General features: G+C 49.4%; 1 protein-coding gene and 1 long non-coding RNA gene across 6 annotated transcripts in view; one reads left to right on the top strand and one right to left on the bottom strand.

Annotated features, from left to right (window-relative positions):
• LOC108398692 (B2 bradykinin receptor) overlaps positions 1-22,226 on the top strand; it is a 50,538-nt gene that overhangs the window by 23,187 nt on the left and 5,125 nt on the right. The window contains exons 3-5 of one of the 5 annotated variants that reach the window (XM_073241890.1): positions 10,874-11,052; positions 13,610-13,694; positions 20,980-22,067. In XM_073241890.1, the coding sequence (XP_073097991.1) occupies positions 20,990-22,048 (1,059 nt within the window). In that variant the 5' untranslated portion in view covers positions 10,874-11,052; positions 13,610-13,694; positions 20,980-20,989 and the 3' untranslated portion in view covers positions 22,049-22,067. Of the gene's footprint in view, positions 1-3,420; positions 6,675-10,873; positions 11,053-13,609; positions 13,695-20,979; positions 22,068-22,226 lie in introns of those variants that run through there. The other 4 variants (XM_036991931.2, XR_005054050.2, XM_036991930.2 and 1 more) reach the window with 4 other exon arrangements.
• On the bottom strand, positions 9,795-11,956 carry LOC140850701 (uncharacterized). The gene is made up of 3 exons (XR_012133689.1): positions 10,971-11,956; positions 10,568-10,663; positions 9,795-10,001 (listed from the first exon to the last, which is right to left on the bottom strand). It is a non-coding gene; the product is annotated as an uncharacterized lncRNA (long non-coding RNA).

Below are 22,226 nucleotides of genomic sequence, written 5' to 3'. Positions count from 1 at the left end.
AAATGTGGGGGGAATTGATCTCACATGGGAAGCAGAGGAAAGGAAGGGTCAGTCCTGAGGGGAACAGTGTTGGCAAGACAAAGGAGAGAGGGGCCCAGGCTGGCCTCTCAGGCAGGCGTGGCACGCATGGCCTTCTATAGAAATGACCAGATGGCCATCTCAGCTGGGGACGTAGGGACCAGGCCCTGCAGCTTGCAGTCATGCACGCCCCAGGCCACTGTCTGATGACTCTGTGGCTTCTCAGAGACAGCCCCCGGCAGGTGCCACCCGTTGGCTAGGGGCCATATTGCTGGGATATTAACAAGTAGCATGTGGCACGGTCCCTGTCTCCAGAGAGCTGGACCAAGGGGCACCTCCCCAAGCTTGGCAGCCAGTGAAGAAAGGTTTTCTGTAGCTGCACAAAGGAGGCCAAAGCCTGGAGCAAGGCGGCTGTCCAGAGGAGGCCCTACTTTCAGAGGGCCTGCAGAGAAGCAGCCACTTACAAGGGTCAGGAATTTAGGGCCCGGGGGAAATGGCTTATCCGTGTTGCCTGATATCTGAGCCCTCAGCTGGAAGACTCCAAGGCTGAGGAGCCAGAACCGCCTGAAGGCTTAAATGGGGCCAGAGGATCCGAATCCAAGATGGCAAGTCGGTTCCTCCCCACGGAGCTGCCCACGTGGCTGCTTGAGCATCCTGACAGCATGGCGGCTGGCCCAGAGCAAGCAGCCCAAGAGGCCAAGGAGGAAGCTACAGGGCACTTCGTGACCTAGCCACAGAAGCCACACCCTGTCACTGCCACCACTGGAGGGAAGCAAGTCACTAAGTTGGGCCACATTCACTGCAAGGGGAATGAGGCTCTGCCTTCTGAAGGGAAAGGTATCGAAGAATTTTTGGCTATAGAAAAACCACCACTGCACCAGAGGGATCTTTCCAGCTCGCACCTTAAAGCCCTCAAGGACAGAGCCTCGCTTTCTCTGCTGCAGTGGTGACTGTCCTTCTTCCCTTATGTCACTAAGTCCAAGCTCGGGCCACTCACTGCACAGCCCATACGTTGAGGGGCAAGGTGTCCGGGCGAGGAAAGTGACTTTATTTGGAAATCCAGCAGGCCGAGGAGATGGGGGGCTCATGTCCTGAAACCCCATCTGAACCCAGGGTTAACTGCAAGCTTCTTTTATGCTGGGGTAGGGGGAGCAGGAGAGAGAGCAGGTTAGGGGGTAATGGAAGGCTGCAGACATCTGGGTGCCAGCGAGGGTCTGAGGAGAGCTGAGACTCTCCTCGGTCAGGTGACTCTTGCTAACCCAGTTCGGGTCACGAAGTTCCTGTAAATCTTTGACAGGGCAATCATTGCTTTCATACATATTTCTCTGTGTCTTACGGGGAGGCAAGCTTCAGGTAAGGGGCAATTTGCGGACACCTCAAACATAAGCAAAATTCCTTTCATTGATGATCAACAAGCCTTTGTGCAGGGCTGCAGGGCTGAGCAGAAGCCCTTTTCTTTTCGGCCCAAAGGTTAAGGCAAAGGAGACAAATACAGCATGGAGAAAGAGAAGCCAACTTTTTCACTTGGTTACATTTATTCAACCCCACCTCTTGTTGGTTCCCACCTCTTCATCCAACATCTAGTCTGCCTTCCAGAACAGGCCAGCAGCACCCCCATTTCCATGCCTCTGTTCAAGCTGCTCCTTCTGCCTGGTCTGTCCTCTCTCCTGCTTGTCCCCTGTTGAGATGGTCCTCATCCTTCAAACACAGCTCCAGAGTCACCTCCAACCTTCTCTCACCAATTCTGTGCCTAGTGCCCATCCTTCCACCCCAGGGCACTCATCAGACACTGGCCCATACGATAAGGAAGGAATGTGTTGTATATCCTCCCATCATGAAAGCTTCAAGAAGGTCCAGACAATTGTTAGGAGCTCAGGCAGGGCAGGGGACACATGGTGTTAACCTCTGGATCCCCATAGCCAGGGTGGAGCTCGGCATGGAGAAGATGCTCAAGTCACATTTAAAGGGTAACACATTGATGAATGAGTTTAACCATAGGTCCCCGCCTGGTCCCCCAAAGCAGCTAGCTCTCCAGGAAGTAGAGGGGGTCTTCCTGGGAAATCCCAGAGGCAGTCAGCAGATTCTTTCCCATAATTGGTTGCTCAGCTCTTCCCCCATGAGGCTACCTAACCACCTGGGAAGACCCTCTACCTCCCCATTGCTCCCCAACCCACTAGGAAAATGCCCAATTAGTCATGCCCTCACAGGTGTACTTTCTGCTCTCCAGTGTGTCTTCATACCCACCCTCTCGTTTGAACCTTACAATAGCCATGCAAGGCAAAGAAAATAAAATGGAAGCTCAAAGAGGTCAAGCAATTTGCCCAAGACCACAACTGGGGTCAGAGCCTGTGTCTGTCCAAGCCCCATGCCTCTTTGCTAAAAGTAGATGAATTAGCCTTACCAGCAACTCTTCCAGAAAGTTCTAGAACTTTCTGCCACTTCCTAGAAAGTTAAATGCCCCATGGTCTGAGTCTCACCCAAGAGTGAAAGAGGAGCTAGTGGGTTCATGGTGAAGTCACCAATACAAGAGCAGGACCATGCCACCTGTGCTGCTGGAGTTTGAATTGGTTGTTTTAATAGGTTCAAAAAATTAGATAACTATTAATGTTTATTGACTCAAGTCCAGTGCTTGGGGCTTTTTGTGCATTGTCTCAGATCCCCACTACAACTCTGAGAAGTAGATTTTTTTATTCCCATTTTACAAGGTAGGTCATTGAGGTTCAGAGAGCTTGATTAACTTATCGAGGGTCACACAGCTAATGAATGAGCTGAGATTTGAACGCAGGAGAACTGGCTGGTTCCAAAGTGTCTGTCTGCTCTCTCTGTCATGCAACCTCTGATTATCATCAAGCTTCACTGCTGGAGGGGATGCTGCCTTCTGCTAGAAGGAGACTGGCATGGGCAGATGGGTCGTGGTCCCGGAGCCAGGCTGCAATCTCCCTGTCTGGCATGATATCATTTTACTCTTCTAATACATTCCTCACCCATGGCCAGGCCATGAGAGGCTGATAGATGACCAGCAACCTTGGGAGAGGCCCATACAATAAGGAAGGAATGTGTTGTATATCCTCCCATCATGGAAGCTTCAAGAAAGTCCAGGGTCCAAGACTCATGATTGTTAGTGCTGGTGCTGGATGCTGGCCAAGGAGACACCCAGTGGAGCCACAAGGCAAAGAATGTGATCTCTCAGTTTAGACTCAAGGAGCAGGGGTGTCTCTCTAAGACCCAAAGAGTCAGGGGTGCCTGGACCGGAGTCTCTGAGCAGCTGCAGAAAAGGCCTGAATGCCACCCCTGACCTCGCCTAGGAGTCATTTGCTGATCTTCCTTCTCCTCCTGCAACCACTGTTTCTCCTTCCTCTTGTGGCCTCGAGGTGTAACAGCCTCTTTTCCACTTTCTTTCAGCGTGGATATGCTCAACATCACCTCTCATGGCCTTGCATCTGCTCTCAACGGGACCCTTTCCCAGAGCAACTGCCTCCACTCCGACTGGTGGAGCTGGCTCAACGCCATCCAGGCCCCCTTCCTCTGGGTGCTGTTCGTACTGGCGGTGCTTGAGAATGTCTTTGTGCTCAGCGTCTTCTGCCTGCACAAGAGCAGCTGCACGGTGGCAGAGATCTACCTGGGCAACCTGGCCGCGGCAGACCTGATCTTGGCCTGCGGGCTGCCCTTCTGGGCCGTCACCATTGCCAACAATTTCGACTGGCTCTTTGGGGAGGTCCTCTGCCGTGTAGTGAACACCATGGTCTACATGAATCTCTACAGCAGCATCTGTTTCCTGATGCTGGTGAGCATCGACCGCTACCTGGCTCTGGTGAAAACCATGTCCATGGGCCGCATGCGCAGGGTGCGCTGGGCCAAACTCTACAGCCTGGTGATCTGGGGGTGCACGCTGCTCCTGAGCTCTCCCATGCTGGCCTTCCGGACCATGAAGGAGTATGGAGCCGAGGGCTACAACGTCACGGCCTGCATCATCGTCTACCCGTCCCGCTCCTGGGAGGTGTTCACCAACGTCCTCCTGAACTCTGTGGGCTTCCTCCTGCCCCTGAGCATCATCACCTTCTGCACGGTGCAGATCCTGCAGGTCCTGCGGAACAACGAGATGCAGAAGTTCAAGGAGATCCAGACAGAGAGGAAGGCCACGGTGCTGGTCCTGGCTGTGCTGCTGCTGTTCATCGTCTGCTGGCTGCCCTTCCAGATCAGCACCTTCCTGGACACGCTGCTGCGCCTCAGGATCCTCTCCAGCTGCTGGGACGAGCACATCACCGACATCCTGACACAGATCGCCTCCTACATAGCCTATAGCAACAGCTGCCTCAACCCCCTGGTGTACGTGATCGTGGGCAAGCACTTCCGCAAGAAGGCGCGGGAGGTATACCAGAGACTGTGCCTGAAGGGGGGCTGCGTGTTGGAGTCCAGCCAGATGGAGAACTCCATGGGCACCCTGCGGACCTCTATCTCGGTGGAGCGCCAGATCCACAAATTGCCAGAGTGGGTGGGGAGCAGCCAGTGAGTGGATGCCAGCGGTGCTTCTGTTCTCATGTGTGGAACTGATGGACAGTTGCTCTTCAAGATGCACCCAAGAAGGAACGGAAGGCATCCAATGTGTGAGCTGGGTCCGTGAGCTGGTGTCTTCAGTAAAACACAGGAGTGTGATTCCTGGCCTGCCCAGGGCGCAGCTAGCAAGGTCTTGGGGACGGAGCGACCTTGTGCACTGCCAAGGACTCCATAAATACAACAGTATTGTGGTCCCTCTTTGCTGCCACCCCTGGCCCAGTCTGCCCCTTCCCAGGCGTGGAGGGGACCTCGGGGCAGGGACAGGAATAACTGAGCTTCCTTCCCATGTGGTGTCCCACTCTGACCCTTCGTGACAGCTCAGATCCCCCAGAGAAACTGCCAGCCAGCTGTGGTGCAGTGGCTGAGCGCACCCACGGGGGCTGCCTTACCTCCCTGAGATCCACTTGGCTAAGCCTCTGGAGAATGATTCAGGTTAATGAAGGCTCAACTCATCCCTAAACCACGGGATCCGGGTAAGAACCCAGAGACCAGGATTCTGTCTCTCACCTCACCCTTGAATGAGCTGCTCCGTGCCAAAGAAGACTGAAGTGAGCACCTACCTACCTATGCAGCAATTTCTGTATATGCAGCATCGAGCCCTGTTGGCCAGAGGAAAGAAGAAGAAAATGCAGGCTCTGTTTTGAAAGTTGCAAACTCAAGGGGTGACTGAGCTCTTGTAGCCTCTGCAGGCTGCTCTATGCTATGGTCAAGCAAGGCGCTCTGGATGGTACAGAAGAGGGGGTGAGGAGCCTGGTGCCCCAGTCCAGCTGAGAACTAGTTGCATATCGCCTTGTCCCTGCCTCAGTTTCCTCCTCTGTGACATGACATTGTTGTAACAAGTAAAGGAAGTAACAGGAATAGAAGTTCTTTGAAAAATGAAAGGTGCTATGTAAATCTGAGGCATTATTATGCACACAGAATGGGAATAAATTTATTATGAAGAAGAAGACACTGGTGCAGTAACAGCTCTGTAGGAGGAGTGTGAGAATCACAGCTGATGGTGTGCAAAGTGCCTATTAGGGCGCTCACAGTAACATCAGCTCCCTCCACCTTTCCTTCCCACCACTGTCCCACCAACACATGCACACACACAAGCTTTGGGGGAAAGGCCACCCCTTCAATGTCTGATGTGTGATGGGCCAGAGAGATTTCTGATTAGACTTGCCTGGGAATCACGCTCTGACCCTCACCGCAGGTGGAGGGCAGACAGCTGTCAGGAGTCCAGGCCCGCCTGCAATGGACCTCATGTCAGCAACCAAGTGCATCAACTAATGGTTTATTTAAGGCCCAACAGGGACCACCCAAGGGCAGCCGACCACTGATGTGTTACAGAGGTCATTTACCCCAAAGCTTTGCTCTAGGACCAAGTTCCCCTACACGGAAGGCCAAGTGCCTGGCAGGTGCCGCTGGCCACCCACCGCTCTGGCCAACATGACCTGGTTTCACAGTTGGGCAGCCCAAGCCCAGGCACATACCATCTTGAAGCAGCTCTGGGAACAAGGCCCCTCGTGATGAACAGACCCAGACTAAAGAGAAGCAGGAGAATGCCGACCCCACATTTGCTCATAGAACCAGCAGCAGAGGGGTCACCGCTCAGCACCGGATGGGCGGGACGGGGAGGTGGGCAGCCCCAGGGGCCAGGAAAGGGGAGGCTGGACCGGCATCCTTGGCCCCAAACCCCAGGTACCCCAGGGGAATTCATTTCTTCTTTTCTTTTTCTACCCATCTTACAGTCTGCCTCCTGCTGCCAGCACCATGCCAAGTCCATGGGGTGGCTGGAGGAAGCACCACCTAGCCGCTCAGAGCCTAGGCAGGGAGGGGCCCTCAGCGCAGCCCCCCAACAGTTCGCTCGCTCACTAAATAAATGAGTACTTGGTAGCCAGCTCTCTGGGGAGGAGAGAACCTGGGACCCAGGAGGGTTTGGACGGCAGAGAGCGTGTAAATCCTGACCCATCCAGCCCTGGATTTTAAAACAAAAAGGGTCAAAAAAGATCCCCTCCCCATCCCAGCCTTTTGTTGCCTGCCATTCACACCCCTTTACCCCACTAAACACACACCCTTGTGGCTGGGGAAAGAAAACAGATGGATAAGGAATGAACCCCTTCCTATTAGAATGAAGTCAAGCCATGCACATGCTGTGAGTGGGCCACAAAGGGGGCCGAGCTGTGTAGTGTAGTGCGTGACATTCACCCGTCAGCGGCTGTGCGCAGGTAGAAGGTCTCCTGGGGGCAGAACCCCATCATCATCACAGCCCCGGGCCCCTTGAGATTGCTCGGGGGCCCAGACGCCGTCTGAGGAGCAATCTGTCTGCGGGAAGGGGGCTGCCCTGTGGGTTGTGTTGACACCATGATAAAGAACATCTCTCCTGCGAAAGCCCTAAAGGGGTGCTACGTTGTGAACAGGGAGCATTTCGCAGACAATGAGGAATGGATGAGCCGCTTCAAGATGTGTCATTTCTGTACAGGGTACGAGATGGACGAGGAGTTTTTGTGCAGCTCTTTAACTCGTTACAACTCCCCAGACCCTGAGTTTTGTCCCCTTCCATTTATCTCTGTTCAAACTCCCTAGGGATTCTGTCCCACAGATAAGGGGCGTCCAGGCTTTTGTGATATATCCCTGAAAGTAAAAGGATTTTGATTACCCATACCCAATATGTATCCTTATTAACATGTATTAAAATGTACACTCCCAAATATAGTCAAGTAGAAATTCAAGAAAATTTAACAGCATTTGAAGAATTTCTCACATCCTACATTCCCACACTAGTAACTCACTACCAGGCTCCCAGGCCCAAGAGGCCCCATGAGGCCCTAGAATCAGAGATGGCAGTGATTCAATCATTCATGCATACAGTATATATTTATTGAGTGCCTTCCATTTAGCCTCCCCCTCAAATCAGGAGTGTCTTCTACAATGTCTAGATTAAACAGTTGTCTAGCCCCTGCTTGCATACTCCCTGACATGGGGAACCCATTACCCACTCTATTTTGGGACCGGTTCATCATTCATGTATTCATTCATTCACTCATTCATTAAGCAAAACTTGCATTCTGTGTCTACAAAGAGTGGCACCACTCCCTGTACACCTCCATCCACTTGTGCCGGAAACCTGGGCTCATTGTTATTGCACATCTGCCTTCATCTCTTCTGCCCAGTGTATCAGCACCCCTTTTCTGATTCCACCTAAGTGTTCCCTGGATCTACTTCTTTCTCTTGCCAGCTGTCATCTTCTACTGGTCTCCCCATCTGTGTTGCTAACCGCCACCTTCTCCCAATTCTTATTCTCCACTCAGCAGCCAATGATGCACTTTAAGAATGCAAATGCAGTCACAGGGGGCACAAGGAGCTGTGTTTAGAGGCCAAGGCCTTGGAACCAGGCAGACGTGGATGCCGGCTTTGGTTCTAACTGGGGCTCTTATTAGCTGAGTGGTCTTGGACATATCACTTATCCTTTCTGAGTCTACATTTCCTCATCTGTAAAATGGGAATAATAATGGATCTGCCTCATAGAACTATTAACAGGGCTAACATGCGAGTGCCTGGTACAGAGCTGGCACTCAAGATGTGTGAGCTGCCACGATGCTGACGGCAATGGTGACGGCAGCCCTCTGTGAGCTGGCCTCGGCCTTGTGTTTCTCCCTCTTTCTCTCCCTCCTGGCCCGTCTCTGCCCTCTAGCCGTATTGGATGCATGCGCTTGGGCAGAGTCCAGCACATATTCCACTCCCCCTCCAGTGCCCACATTTCCCACACAGCCTGCATCCCTCGCCCACAGCTCTGAGCTTAGAGAAAGTTGCCCACAAGTGCCCAAGGGACTTTGCTCACAGCTGAGAGCATGACTCAAGGAAGCCTGCGATCCAGAGGAAAGCCACTGGCTGGAAACTCGAGCAGGGCTCTCAGGGGACAGATGGTCTGGGAGAGCATTCCTCCCTTCTCCCTGCACCCCGGCCAGGCAGCATGAGCGGCCCCTCTGCTCCTGACTCTCCCTGCCCCCAGCAAGCTGGTGTGATGGGGAGAAGCCCAGGCAGGCCTCTGGCAGACTCACAACCGAGCAAGGGGTCCCCCTCCTGAGTCTGCCCTGGTCAGAGCAGCCAAGGGCCTTGGTGCGGAGGCGAAAAATGAGTGCCGGGTGGCCCAGTGGGAGCCAATGGGAAACTCTGCTAGAGATGATGACTGCTGTCAATCTACAAAGCCACCTGAGTGGTCTTTTTGATTCAGAAGGTGAAGCCTTGACTTGCAGACCCCAGCAGTGTGCTCCACCATCAACTTGTGACCCAGCCCCCAGTGTGACCCCCAGACCCATTGAAGAGCCTCACACAGCTCTGACCTCTGGCCAAGCTCCAGGAGGATATGGGGGTCAAGGGTGCGCGAGGAGGTCACAGTTTGATAATAGCAATGACTGCAAGTTTAACGGTTGGTGTGTGGAATTTTTTGGCTGAAGTCAAAGGAGCCCCATGGAGATGTCTCACTCTGCTGAGCTCCTTTTAGGCTGGAGACCTTTATGAGCACTCAGGTGGGCAGATGCTCATGTCATCACCAATTCATGATGAGGAAACTGAGACCCAGAGAGGGATACAACTTACTAAGGCCATGCAGGTTTTCTGGGGTGTTTTGGAAGCCCACCTGCCCTCGGTTGCTGTGCCTTAACAGAGGGGTGCAAATTCAGTCACAGACAAAGCCCCCAAGGGGCCTTCCTGCATGAAGAGCTTCTGAACCAGCCTGTGGACTATTTCTGCCCCAATCAACAGATCGCATCTCCTGGGCCCTGTGGGCACTTGCTTCCTGCAGAATCCTCTCCCCAGCAGCCTGTGGCTAACACCCTACACTGAAATTTTTTTTAATAACAGGTTTTTTGAGATATAATTCTCATGCCACACACCCCCGCAGCTTTAGTATACTTACAGAGTTGCACAGCCGTCACTACTCTCTAATTCCAGAATGCATTCATCACCCCAGAAAGAAATCCCAAGTCCCATTCCATTAGAGTCATTTTCCATCCCTCCCTCCCCGCAGCCTCTGGTAACCACTAATCTTCATTGTGTCTGCGGGATGGCCTGTCCCGGACATTTCATGTAGATGGAATCAGACAGTACGTGCCTTTGTGTCCGGCTTCTTTCGTCTTGCTTATACTGAGATACAACAATTAATTGTAGGGGAGGAATTTGGGAAGCTAGGCCTTGAGTCCCTACCGTGCCATTTACCATGAGATTGTGGCAAACCCCTTTCCTCCTTTCCCACTCCTCTGCTGGCCTTTAGCCTCGGTCTCCTCAACTGTAAAATGGGCAGGTAACACATTACGTATGCCTGTCCCCCAGAGCTCGTGACTCTGGAAAGGAGGCTTTGTATCCAGCTCAGTGCCAACATGACAGGGGCGCTGCCCTGGAGCTTGGAGCCAGGTTCCTGGGTCATATCCAGCTCTGCCACTTCCTGCCTGTGGGAATTTGAACAATGTCAGTTAACTTGTCTGAGTTTCCATTTGTTCACTTATTAAATGAAGATCCAGGTGTTGTGAAGATTAAGTGAGATGAAGGTGGGCATCATGGGTTGAAAAGGGTTCTTTCCCCCTGAAAATTCATATCCACGTGGAACCTCTGAAGGGAAGGGAGTCTTTGCAGAAGTAGTTAAGATGCGGCCATGCTGACCTGAGGTGAGCCCTAAATCCAGTCACTGGGGAGGAGGGCCTAGAAGAAGAGAAGGGATGCAGAGACCAGGGAAAAGGCCCCGAGAAGCTGGAGACAGATCGGGCATGGTGCTTCTATAAGCAGGAGTGCCAGGGGCTGCCCAGGATGACCCGGAGCCAGCACAGAGCAGGGGGTGTGGACTCCCTCAGAGCCTCTAGGAGGAGCTGGCCCCGCCACACCTTGACCATGGACCTTGGGCCTCCTGAACTGAGAGGATGTATTCCTGTTGTTTTGAGCCCCCTGTTCTGTGGCACTTTTATGTGGCAGCCCTAGGAGACCACTGCAGGCATTGTCATAGTTGTAAGTGCTTGCTTACCCTCTGAGATTACCCGTCATGGTCCACACAGACCTCCTTCCCAGCAGCCGAAGGGCTCCTGAGGGTTAGAGACGCTGGTTGGTTATAGAAGGTTTCCTGAGAAAGAATAAGATATACCATCCACAAAATGTTAGAGACCTTTTCAAAAGAAGGACACTGAGCCCTTCGCCAAGGTCACACAGGGTGTCAGGGGTGGGCCCAGGGCCCCAGAGTGTGGGCTCTCCAGGCCTGCTAGTGCTAAGTTTAAACACCCCATCTCTGCTGACCCAGGAGCAGAGCTGCCCTGTTTCTCTCTTCCTTCCCCAGACCCCAAAGGCAGGCTGATAAAGGGACCCTTGGACCAGGTTAAGAGGAGGCCACAGGCCTGGCTCCCAGCTTCCAAACAGTCCTGCCCCAAGCCTACCCTGATGGGAGGTTGTTTATAGATGACCCTGAAAGATGGCCCGAGACGCGGTTCTGACGCTCCTCCGGACGCCCTCTCCACAGTGAGTCACCCTTCCAGGCCCATTCAGCAGGCCAGCGATGTATGCCTGCTTCTTCTCTGCAGCCTGGCTGAGCCAGGACACAGCTTATGTAACCCCTGCTTGTGCAATCGCGAAGTGGTCCGAGCAGACAGCTGCTGTTGGCCGCCGACCAAGGGCCAGGTATGTCACCACACCATCTCACATGATCCCCAAACTCTGAGAAGAGGCCAACTGCACAGATAATGAAACTGTGGCTCCAGAAGGTGGTATAGGAAATGGTCCAAGTTCACCCAGCTCAACAGTGATGCAGCTAGGATTTATTTATTTGTTTGTTTGTTTAAGAGAGCAAGGCAGAGGCTTTTATTTAGAGAGAAAGAGAGAGGACAGAGGTCCTGGCTCAAGCCAGGAGGGGACAAGAGAGTCCCTGATGCAGCTAGGATTTAAACTCTGGAGAAGTGACTGAGCCCAGACCTGCCCAACTGTCTTCCAGATCAGAGCTTAAGGACCAGGGTCTTACTTTGAAATCAGAGTTTTTTACAAAATACCTGTCTACCTGGAGGCAGACAGAGCCTTGATATCTTAGCCAAATGGCTTTTCAGGATAGTCTGACCCCTTGCCCTCATGCCCCATGGGAAAGAGCAGACATCCCATTCTGAGAACTGGAGGCTCCCAGCAGCATCTCCACCCCATTAGCCACTAAATTTTTTCTCTTCAGCTCAGTACTGACACCATATTCTACAGGGCTAATTTTCCAAATTTAAAGCTACATTGGTGCCATCATTTACTTCTGCAAAGTTTCCTAAAGTCTCTTACAAAAAAAAAAAAAAACCTGGCTCCTCATCGGTCAAGTAAGTCTGACAAATACCCCTACCACATCTTCCTCATGAGGCTCCACAAAGCATAGATGCACACTAAAGGCCCTGAGAAGTCCTGCAGGACAGAGGCTTGCTCCACCCAGCTTGGTCTAACCGAGGCCTCCACAGACTCCATCTGCACAGAACCTGGTTTTCCCTGGCTGCTCTTCCTGTTCTCTTTGTCCAGCACCTCCTTCTCTATGTGAAGTTTAAATGTTGGAGCGCCTCAATCTTCGGTCTTAAGCTTTCTTCTCAGCTCTCTACATGGTCCCCTTAACTAGTCCCAGGCAGGGTCACGGCTCTAAACACCATGTGGGATGGTGAGTTTATGTGTCAGTTTGGCTGGGCTCCCACACCCAGTTATTGGTGAAACCCAAATCTAGGTAGTGTTGGGAAGGTCTTTGGTAGATGAAGCGAGCCCTCACTGTAGGCTGACCGTAAGTAAAGGAGAGTGCCCTGGATACTGTGGGTGGGCCTCACACAGTCATTGGAAGGTCCAAAGAGCAAAAACAGGTTTCCTGGAGAAGAAGGAGCAATCAAGTCTGCAGCATGACTAATAAGGAAGAACTGAGATTTAGAGCCTTTCTCTGGATAAATCTACCCCAAAATGATGGCAGGCACTCACTTAACATCCACGTGACTAAAAAGTCCCCTGTCTCTCCAGATTTGAAGGGACCTTCCCCAAAGACAAATTCCAGCTTCCTCCCTAAAACATACATCTTCTACTGATCCTTGAAATGTTCTTTTTCCCACCCTGCCTCCACTATTCTAAGATGTCCAGCAGAAAACTGTTAGAAAATTCAAAAGGGTGATTTGTCCCCACTGAGGTGTCAGGACAGAAAAAGGAGGTGCTCCAGGAAGGCCAGATTCTGACCCAGATACATTGGGTTCAAAGGGATATCAAGAGGTGACACGGGGCATCCAGAGGCAGGACTCGGACTCGCGTAGGGCTGAGGGCCTGAGATTTGGTGGCCCGGCTTTCCAGAAGCCAGAATTCAAGCCTGGTGTGGCTGTGCTTTCCTGCATTTAGGGAGGGAGCTTGAAATATCTTAATTTTTAGGAGTGAGGGTAAGTGGCACTCAGGTCAAGGATCTTAAGGCCTGGCTCTCAAAGAGAGCCAGAAATTTCCATCTGAACATGAGGTTTTGAGTAGTTCAACTTGATATTTGCAAACTTACATCAAAGATGGACTTCAGATCTGCCAGGGAAACATAGCAAAAAGTGCATTTGATCTTACTCAAGTCTGGACGTTGCATGAGTCAAATTTTTCCTAGCTTACTGTTTGTTTAATAGGGTCCACACTGATGGATTCTTGGCAATGTATCCTTCATGACCAAAACTCAGATGGAGCCATTCAAGTCAGCTCCCAAGCAAGCTGCCGCAAAACCCTGGGCATTTAAGACCCCCCGAGGAACAGAGCAAAGCCATTTCTCAATGTCCGTGATGCACACAAGGCTCGTAGGGACTCAGCAATGCCAAAGTGTGTTTTAAGGGCATTTTGGCTAACATACATTCTTGGGTAGGGTTGCGCACCTCCTCAGATGTCCCCTAAGTAAAGAGGGAAAAGGTAGCTAAATAATCTCTTGCCAGCCCCGAAGTGCTGAGCAGCTTTTCTTTCAAAACCCTGGCTTGCTTCCTCCATCTGAAAGACACGTTTTCTGCAATCCCTCAATGACATCACTGGGGCAGAGGCTACATAAGTTAATGCCACTCCTTTTCTACAGTGCTTCCCAGAACAGAAAACACATCCACAGGCAGCTCTTGCCATCAGAAAGCCTCGCTGAAGTGGTGAGCTCTTTCGTGGTCTCAGTAAGTAAATGACCTTTTTTTTTATTTCTCTTGTGAGATTAAGATATAAGAGGAGGTCCGTGTCTCTTAGAAGAAACAACCAAAAAAAAGGCTTCCTTTAACAACTAAATATCAGCAGTAATTTTCAGGTTTCTGTATGTCTTTTTAAAACATATTTTCTTAAAAACAATTAAGAGGCTTGCATTCCATGCTTCCTTTGGGTGGTGATTGTTTTCCAGAAGAGGAGGAAAGAGAGTGTTTGGAATGGCTTGTGAGGGTTCCAGCAGCCCTTTATGTCGAGGGTATATAAAACATGTAGAGGCTGAATATCAGAGCCTCACGTGGACTCTGACCAGTTATAATCTACAAATTCTGATTTATAAACATCAAATCCATTTCCCCCAGGTCACTGACAGGATCTCATAACTGGTTGTGTAATTTGTGGCTGGAAAATAGCATCGTATAAAGTGACCGTGCTGATGTTCTTTAATATCTGTGTCTATAATGCAAATGCCTCAGTCATCACTCCATTGTTGAAATTGGGATTAATTTGAAGAAGGCCAGTTTGTTGAAGAAGTCACACTGCCTCCCTACTGGCACGTGCCAACGTTAAAAGGTGCAGAACTCAGAAAAATACAATATAGAAATTACAGAACCATCGTATCTGATAGACTTGCCCAATGTCACCTCTGAGTTTTTCAAATAGGATCAAATATGACTAATAATATCAATAGCTGCTGTTTATTGGGCATCTACTATGAGCTAGGCAAATATCAGAGCTAAAATTAAAAACTGGTAAGGAAGATATCTAGGAGGAATTCTGGTCAACATATAACACAGGCAACAGCTACAAAAGATACCCCTTTACAAATAAGTCCAGCTTGGGCAGACACATGCCGTGGCTACAGTGGCCTCAGACACAGCCAGGTCCTGTGGGGCAGAGAGCCATGTCTGCTGAGCCAATCATATTCGAGCTGCCCTGTGTGGCACACCCTGATTTCCTGGGTACGGTGAAGCCTCACCCCCTGCATTAATTTATTATTGCTGCTGTAACACATTAGCACAAATTTCGTGGCTTCAAACAATACACATGTAATATCTTACAGTTTGGAGGTCAGAAGTTCAAAGTCAGTCCCGTTGAGCTAAGGTCCAGGTGTTGGGGGAGCTGGGTTCCTTCTGGAGGCCCCAAGAGAGAATCTGTCCCGGCGCCTCCAGCTTCTGGAGGCCGCCCATGTTCCTTGGCTTGTGGCCCAGTCCTCCCTCTTCTAAGCCGGCTGCAGAGCATCTTCTAGCCTCTCTCTCTGACTCTGAACCCCAGCCCCCCTCTCTTGCTTCCAAGCGGAATCATTTCCACTTGTGATGGCATTAAGCCCACTCCAGGATCTGGATCATCTCCCCTCCTTGAGGTCCTTAACTTTTTACCATGTAAGGTAACATATTTGCAGGACCAGGAGATGGGCATATTTGGGGTCCGGTATTCTGCTGACCCTGCTGCCTACAGCCCTGTGTCCCTGGGGTGTGGTGGTGCCTGGGCAGCTCCTGCCTTTCACTGACCCTGTGGTCTTTCAAGAGGACACAGGAGCTGGGCCCCCTCCCACTGTCCCCCAAGAGCCACCCTCTCCTGCCCAGACACCCACACCTCAGAGGGGACACTGCCCTCCCCTGCATGTTCAAGGGCACCTGGAGAGGGAGAGGGAGGAGGCAAGCCAGACACAGTCGTGGGCTCTCCGCCTCCGCAGTGAATCCCCTCCCCTCTCTGCCTGTTCCTTCCTGAACCTGCTGGTGGTTAAGGCCCAGAGGCTGCAGACAAATGAGAATGCCACGGCCACCAACTGGGACCGTGGAACTCAGCCCTCCAGAATTTGGTACCTTACTTCCCTGCAGGTTTGGGTCCCAGGTAATCGCTGAACCACGCCACAGCTGAGGAGGAGCAGAAAAGGGGGCTCACAGTTCCTTCCAAACTCATGATCCGGCAGGTAGTCCACGTGAAGATGAGGTTGTTCAGACTCAGACGGTCCAGGTCACCTTATCATGGTCACTATTACTAATATATTTGTGGCCATTATTATTGTGGTGGTGGTTTTCATCACGGAAGCCTTGTGTTTGATGCTTTACAACCTATGAAGGCATTTTGCCTGCATGATCTCACTCAAGACTCACAGTGGCCCTTCATGAGAGCCACCGTTGTTCCCACTGCACAAATAAGGAAACTGAGGCTTGGAGAAGTTGCTTCACTGACCCGGAATCACACAGTTCAGTGACCCCATGGCCCAGCTCAGGCTGCCTGACTCCAGGCCCAGTTTATTGTAGTCACAGGTAAAAAAGGCCTGGGCCCTGGGCTGGTTCTCGAACAAGAGCTGTGTACAAACGGAAGGGGGCTCATACGACCATGTGAACTGGGGCAACTCACTTCACTTTTCTGTCTCCATTTGCTCATCTGTACAATGGGCATAAAAACACCTGTCTTTCCTCCCAAGCATGTTGTCAGAATGCAGTGGGGCCCTGTGTCGTTTCTGACCCTCAGCAGATCAGGTTCGGCTGATATGGAAGGGTCAGGTCTGGGCATCGGGGTCTCACTCTGCAGCCCCCACATGGGGGCTGATAGGGGCTGGGAAGAAGAAGTCATGCGGGTCTTCTTTGGCATGTACAACTTCTTCAGCGCATGCAGGAAGCGCACGAGGCCCGATGGCCTCTGGAAGCAGCCCTCCACGCATGTATGGAGGCTGCCGGGTTCCCCACGGGCATCTGAGAAATCAGTTTGCTGAGTGTATTGGTTTCCTGCCATAACAAATCACCACAAACTGGATGGCTTAACACAACGGGTTGGTTATAATATATTGAGGGACTTATAAAGCAGTTCTGGTCAAAAGCTATTTTCAAAAAATATTAACTATTCCACTATATATAGACAGATACACCAACAAATTGGCTATATTATTTTGGTAGAGTTAGAAAGTAGTTCTAGTCAAAAAATGATTTAAAAAAATATACACACAAACCCACATATAATGAAGCCAGATAAAACATTTTCTTTATGCTACTTAACTGAACATTGATACATAATGTAAGCAAAATAGTTGTTCTGGATACATAAAATCACAAGCTACCATCAATGTCTCAGGTTTGTACCTGACTCATCTCTCAGTGTGATCTTATTATTTTTAATTGTTCCATATAATCACTGAAATATTTCTCTTCAAATTTTATGGTTAATAAATTTAAATTAGCATCTTCAATTGACTCTTCTCTGGACTAGAATATATTTAATTAACAAAATGTTCCCTCTGTGGGTACTGTGGTACCTGATAAGCTCTGAGCAAATTCTGCCAAGCAGGGGCTATTCTCAAGTTCAAGTCTTTGCATATGGAAATATAGAAATATTTCAACCCAGATATTTTCACAGTGCTGCCTTTATGTCTGAGCTCAGAGTTCCTTTCTTCAATAAATATTTTTACCAGATTAAACTCTTCTCAGAAGTTATAGCTCTTCACAATTTTTTAATGTTTTTTCAAATTTAGATGCAGCAAATCAGAGGCTTTTTCAATTTCTCTCATTTCTGTACAGAATATGAACTTATCCAATTGAAAAGATGCTCCCCACAAACTGATATTCCAAAGCTCATTACAGAATTTTAGAGTTAAATCTTATGTGCCATCTGAGATCTCTTTACCTAGTTTAATCATTTCCTCCCTTGTTTTTTAGCAATAAATTTCCATTATTTCCATTATTTTCTGCATAAAAGCTTTGTTTTCAACAATAATGTGCTAAAAGCTTCAAACATTGACGTTTTGGCCTTCCATTCATTAAATACCTTTATTAAAGATATTCAATTGATTTGCAACAAAATTCTACAGAAGTTTAGAGCTCTGCTTAACAACCAGTTTAATAACATTTTAGGATACTTAATCTCAATATTTTCTAAAACTAATTGATGATGGGCAGCAACGAATGAAAAGACATGGTGAAATTGGTTTTTTATTTAATTCACATCAACTTAATCACAAAGAACATGTAGTTCAGTAACTCTTTGTGTATGTTTTTTAATTTTGTAAATTTTGTCAACTACAATCTCCATGTCAATTGATAGAACGTTGAAACTTACTACAAATTGTGCAGTCACCATGAACCTGTTCAAAGTCCATTTCTATGTCATTGGTCTCTTATTTTTTGTCAGAACACTGCTATTACCAGGACACTGGTCCAAGCAAAATTTGTATTTGTTTGATAATCACAAAAGTACAACTTTATTTCCAATGTGAACAATTTAAGCTGAATTTAGAATAACTGTTCACAAGAAGCCTGTTGTTTCACTTCACTGGAAATGAACTCTCCAAAGTTCTCTGTGGTTCTATGAACTGGATGAAATAATTGAATTGTAATTGCAACTGACTGATTCTTCTATTTGAGGGATCATAGGGTGGTGATATCGAACTACCTGTGGAGCATTTCCCTACCTGTGGAGGTGGTATGGAGCTGACCCAGCAGCAGCAGCAGCCACTTTTATTGTTGGGTGTGCACTCAAACGACTGAAACTAAAAATGAGCTGAATTAATTTCAAGAGTAGTTGCTTGATCTAAGTGAAAAGTCATGTTTCTCAGAGCAATCTGTAACAGAATCTTCTGCAGCTATATAGGGGAAATTGATGTCTTCGGACATAATCTTTTAAGCCTAACTTCTAAATAACAGCTTTGTGGCTTAGGTTTTCTTGTGGTCAGTGAAATTGCTGCAGCCTCCATAGTGATGTGAACATCAACATTTTGTGCAACTTATACATTCATCACCAACTTCCTTGAGTACATTTTCATTAAAAATTCATTTTTCAGCTAATCACTGCCAGAGGGGCTTATTGAAAATTTTTACATTATTTCCAAATAACAAATTAGCATTTTGTTGTAGATTTAAATGTCCTGCATTAAACAACAAGAGTATCCTGACTCTTCCCCGTGGTCTGGGTCAGACAGGACTCTATGTGCCACAGATACTTCAAAGCCATCTTAACTCCAAATCTCCCATGTTTCCCACTGACCTGTCAACTGACAGCCTAGCAGCTTCTCTTTTCTGTCTGCATTCTCCCTCAGTGATTTCATCCAGACTGTGGCTTTAAGTACATCTATGTGATTACAATTCCCAATTATCGGTTACCTCAGAACTCACCTCTGATCACCAGACTTGGATATCAATCATCCACAAGATATCCCCACTGCATGTCCAACATTCATCTCAACCTTCCCATGTCCAAGAGTGAACTCCTGACCTCCCCTAAGAGAAAAGCTGCTCCATATTTACTCTGCCATCTCCATTTCTGCTGATGGCAACTTCATATTTCCAGGGGCTCAGGCCAGACCTCTTGGCATCATCCAGCTCTTATTTTACAACCTACATCTGATTGAAAACCACGGTGGTACTACCTTCAATATAAATCTAGACCCTGATCACACCTCACCATCTCCACTGCTGCCACTCCCCTGCTAACATCTGTATTCAGTATGCTTATTACTGTTGACTCTCTCCTCCCAATAGGCTAGAAGTCTCCTGAGGGCAGGGAGTTTTGCCCGTTTGATTGTGCTTTGTCCCAGATATCTAGAACAGTGCCAGTAGAAAGTAGATGCCCAGTAAACACTTGATTATTAGAGAAATTAATGGAGGAATTGGTGAATCTATAACCACCGTGTGAATGGGGCAGTGTGTGAGTTACTGACAGTGTCATAACTAGAAGGTCATCATGTCCTCCTCGGATGTGGAAAGTCAGGCTCAGACACATGAAGTGATTATCCAAGGTCACATGGCCAGGTAGACCCTTCCGACATCAGTTTTCTCTTACACTGTCTCTTGTTAGGACTATGAAGCTTTGCCCAGTTGAAGGAATCTCAAGCACCACGAAGGAATAACAATAGTAATAACAAGACTTATTGTTTATCGTGTGTTTATGAAGAGTCAGGAACCAGGTTAACGTGCTTTTTAACTCATCCGGGTGGGGGAAGGATTGTTAGGTGTGGAGTCCCAAGTGCAGGCAGCTGCTCACTGTGTTACAAGACTATGTGGGTCCCCTGAGTCTGTGCCCAGCTTTGCTGACAGGCACCCACAAATCCCCAAGTACAGGATGTGATCCCATCTCTCTGGGCTGCTTCTTTCCCGCCGTATTCCTCTCCCGCTGACACTCGGTGTGGACTTGTAGGAGGCAGGCCAGCTGGGTGACTGCGACTGTGGCCCTTAGAGGCAGCACAGACTGAGGTCTCCTTGGGCAAGTTGTTAACTTCTGAGCCTGCCTTACTCATCCACCCAGTGAGGACGAAAGGGTCTCAGTGCTCCATTTTCCGATGAGTCAAATGGAGGCGACAATGCCCATACTTCACAGGCTATTGGTAAGATTGAAAAGTTTAAATTTATAATTTTAACTTAAATTTTTAAAATTATATTTTGAAGTACTTAAAAGTAAATGTCTTGGAACAGTGTCTGGAATATAGAGACCATTTAATAAATGTTAGTTGCTATTACTTTATTACTCATGTTTTTTAAGCCCACCTGGAGAACCATCTAGTCCTGGACACTTCAGACTTGCCCCTCCCCCCACTCCCGACCTCCCAGCCCTGGTTCTGTCCATCCTACTGGTTCCAGACCCAGACGATCAGCATTCCCACTGGCTGTACATCTTCCTCACCGTTGCTTGATTCTGTCTTAGGTCATCAACCCCTGTCTCCATGTCTGCACCTCCTCTAGATGGTGAGCAGTTTGGGGGCGCTGAGTGGTATCCCCAGCACCTGACAAAGTGCTGACATGAAGCATTAAATGTTGGTTAAATTGTGACTAACAATAAAATGGTTGTTAATAAAACTGATTGCCACCTTCCGCTGAGTACTTCCTCTACACGGGCAACCATGCCAAACACTCCATAGGTACTCCTGCCCATCCTCACCCCAACCCCAAAAGAGGAATAAGGTTAGCTCTGATTTGCAGAAAGGAAAGTGAAAGTCAGTGGGTCTCTGCGGCCCCCACCAAGGGGTTGTGCCAGGATTTGGACTCACGTTTCAGATCCCTGGTCTTTTCTTTTATTACACCAGGAGTCAGCAAACTTTTCCCCAAAGGGTACAGAAGGTAAATATTTTCAACATTGCAGACCACAGGGTCTCCGTTACAATCACTCAACTCTGCTGTTGTAACGCAAAAGCAGATGTGGACAGTATGGAAATGAATGGGTGTGGCCATGTGCCAATAAAACTTTATTTTCCAAAACCAGTGGCAAACTGGATTTGGCCCATAGGCTGTAGTTGGCCACCTCCTGTGTTATGCTATGTGCTGTTCATTGCAGGTCACTGTGGATGGCATCCCGGACCCTCCTGGAGTTCCAGTCCTCCAACCAGAGCCAGCTCTTGCCTCTAAATGCCACAGCCTGTGACAATGCTGAGCAAGGCTGGGATCTGCTGCAGAGAGTGTTACCGACATTTATCATCACCATCTGCATCTTTGGCCTGGTGGGAAACCTTTTTGTGCTGTCCATCTTCCTCCTGCCCCGGCGGCGTCTGAATGTGGCAGAAATCTACCTGGCCAACCTGGCGGCCTCTGATCTGGTGTTTGTCTTGGGCTTGCCCTTCTGGGCAGAGAACATCTGGAGCCAGTTCAACTGGCCTTTTGGAGCCCTCCTCTGCCGCGTCATCAATGGGGTCATCAAGGCCAATTTATTCATCAGCATCTACCTGGTGGTGGCCATCAGCCAGGACCGCTACTACGTGCTGGTTCACCCCCTGGCCAGCCGGAGGCGGAGGCGACGGCGGCAGGCGCAGGCCACCTGCGTACTCATCTGGGTCATGGGGGGCCTCCTGAGCATCCCCACGTTCCTGCTTCGTTCCATCAAAGCTGTCCCGGAACTGAACATCTTTGCCTGTGTGCTGCAGCTCCCGCATGAGGCCTGGCACTTTGCAAGGATGGTGGAGTTAAATGTTTTGGGTTTCCTCCTCCCACTGGCTGCAATTATCTTCTTCAACTATCACATCCTAACCTCCCTGCGGGGCCGGGTGGAGGTCAGCAGAACGGGGCACAGGGGCCCCCCGGACAGCAAGACCACAGCGCTCATCCTCACGCTCGTGGCTGCCTTCCTGGTCTGCTGGGCGCCCTACCACATCTTTGCCTTCCTGGAGTTCCTGCTGCAGGTGCAGGCTTTCCAAAGTTGCTTCTGGGAAAATTTCACAGACCTGGGCCTGCAGTGGGCCAACTTCTTTGCTTTTATCAACAGCTGCCTGAACCCTGTCATTTACGTCTTTGTGGGCCGGCTCTTCAGGACCAAGGTGTGGGAGCTTTATAAACAGTGCACCCCTAAAAGTCTCACTCCAATGTCTTCATCCCATAGGAAAGAAATCCTCCAACTTTTCTGGCGGAATTAAAACAGCAATGAGTCAAGAAGCATGGCTTCTTTACCAGTTATTTCTGCCCTAATGAACACCACTGTGGTTAGCTGACTAATGCCCCCCACCCCTGACCCCCCAAGATGACCAGGACCTAGTTCCTAGGAACTGTGGATGTTTTTGTGGTAATGAGGACTTTGCAGATGAGATTAAGCTA

The sequence above is a fragment of the Manis javanica genome, chromosome 8 (assembly GCF_040802235.1).
Source record: "Manis javanica isolate MJ-LG chromosome 8, MJ_LKY, whole genome shotgun sequence".
Taxonomy (NCBI): domain Eukaryota; kingdom Metazoa; phylum Chordata; class Mammalia; order Pholidota; family Manidae; genus Manis; species Manis javanica.
The sequence above is the reverse complement of the archived record's forward strand: the minus strand, read 5'-3'. Positions and strand labels throughout refer to the sequence as shown.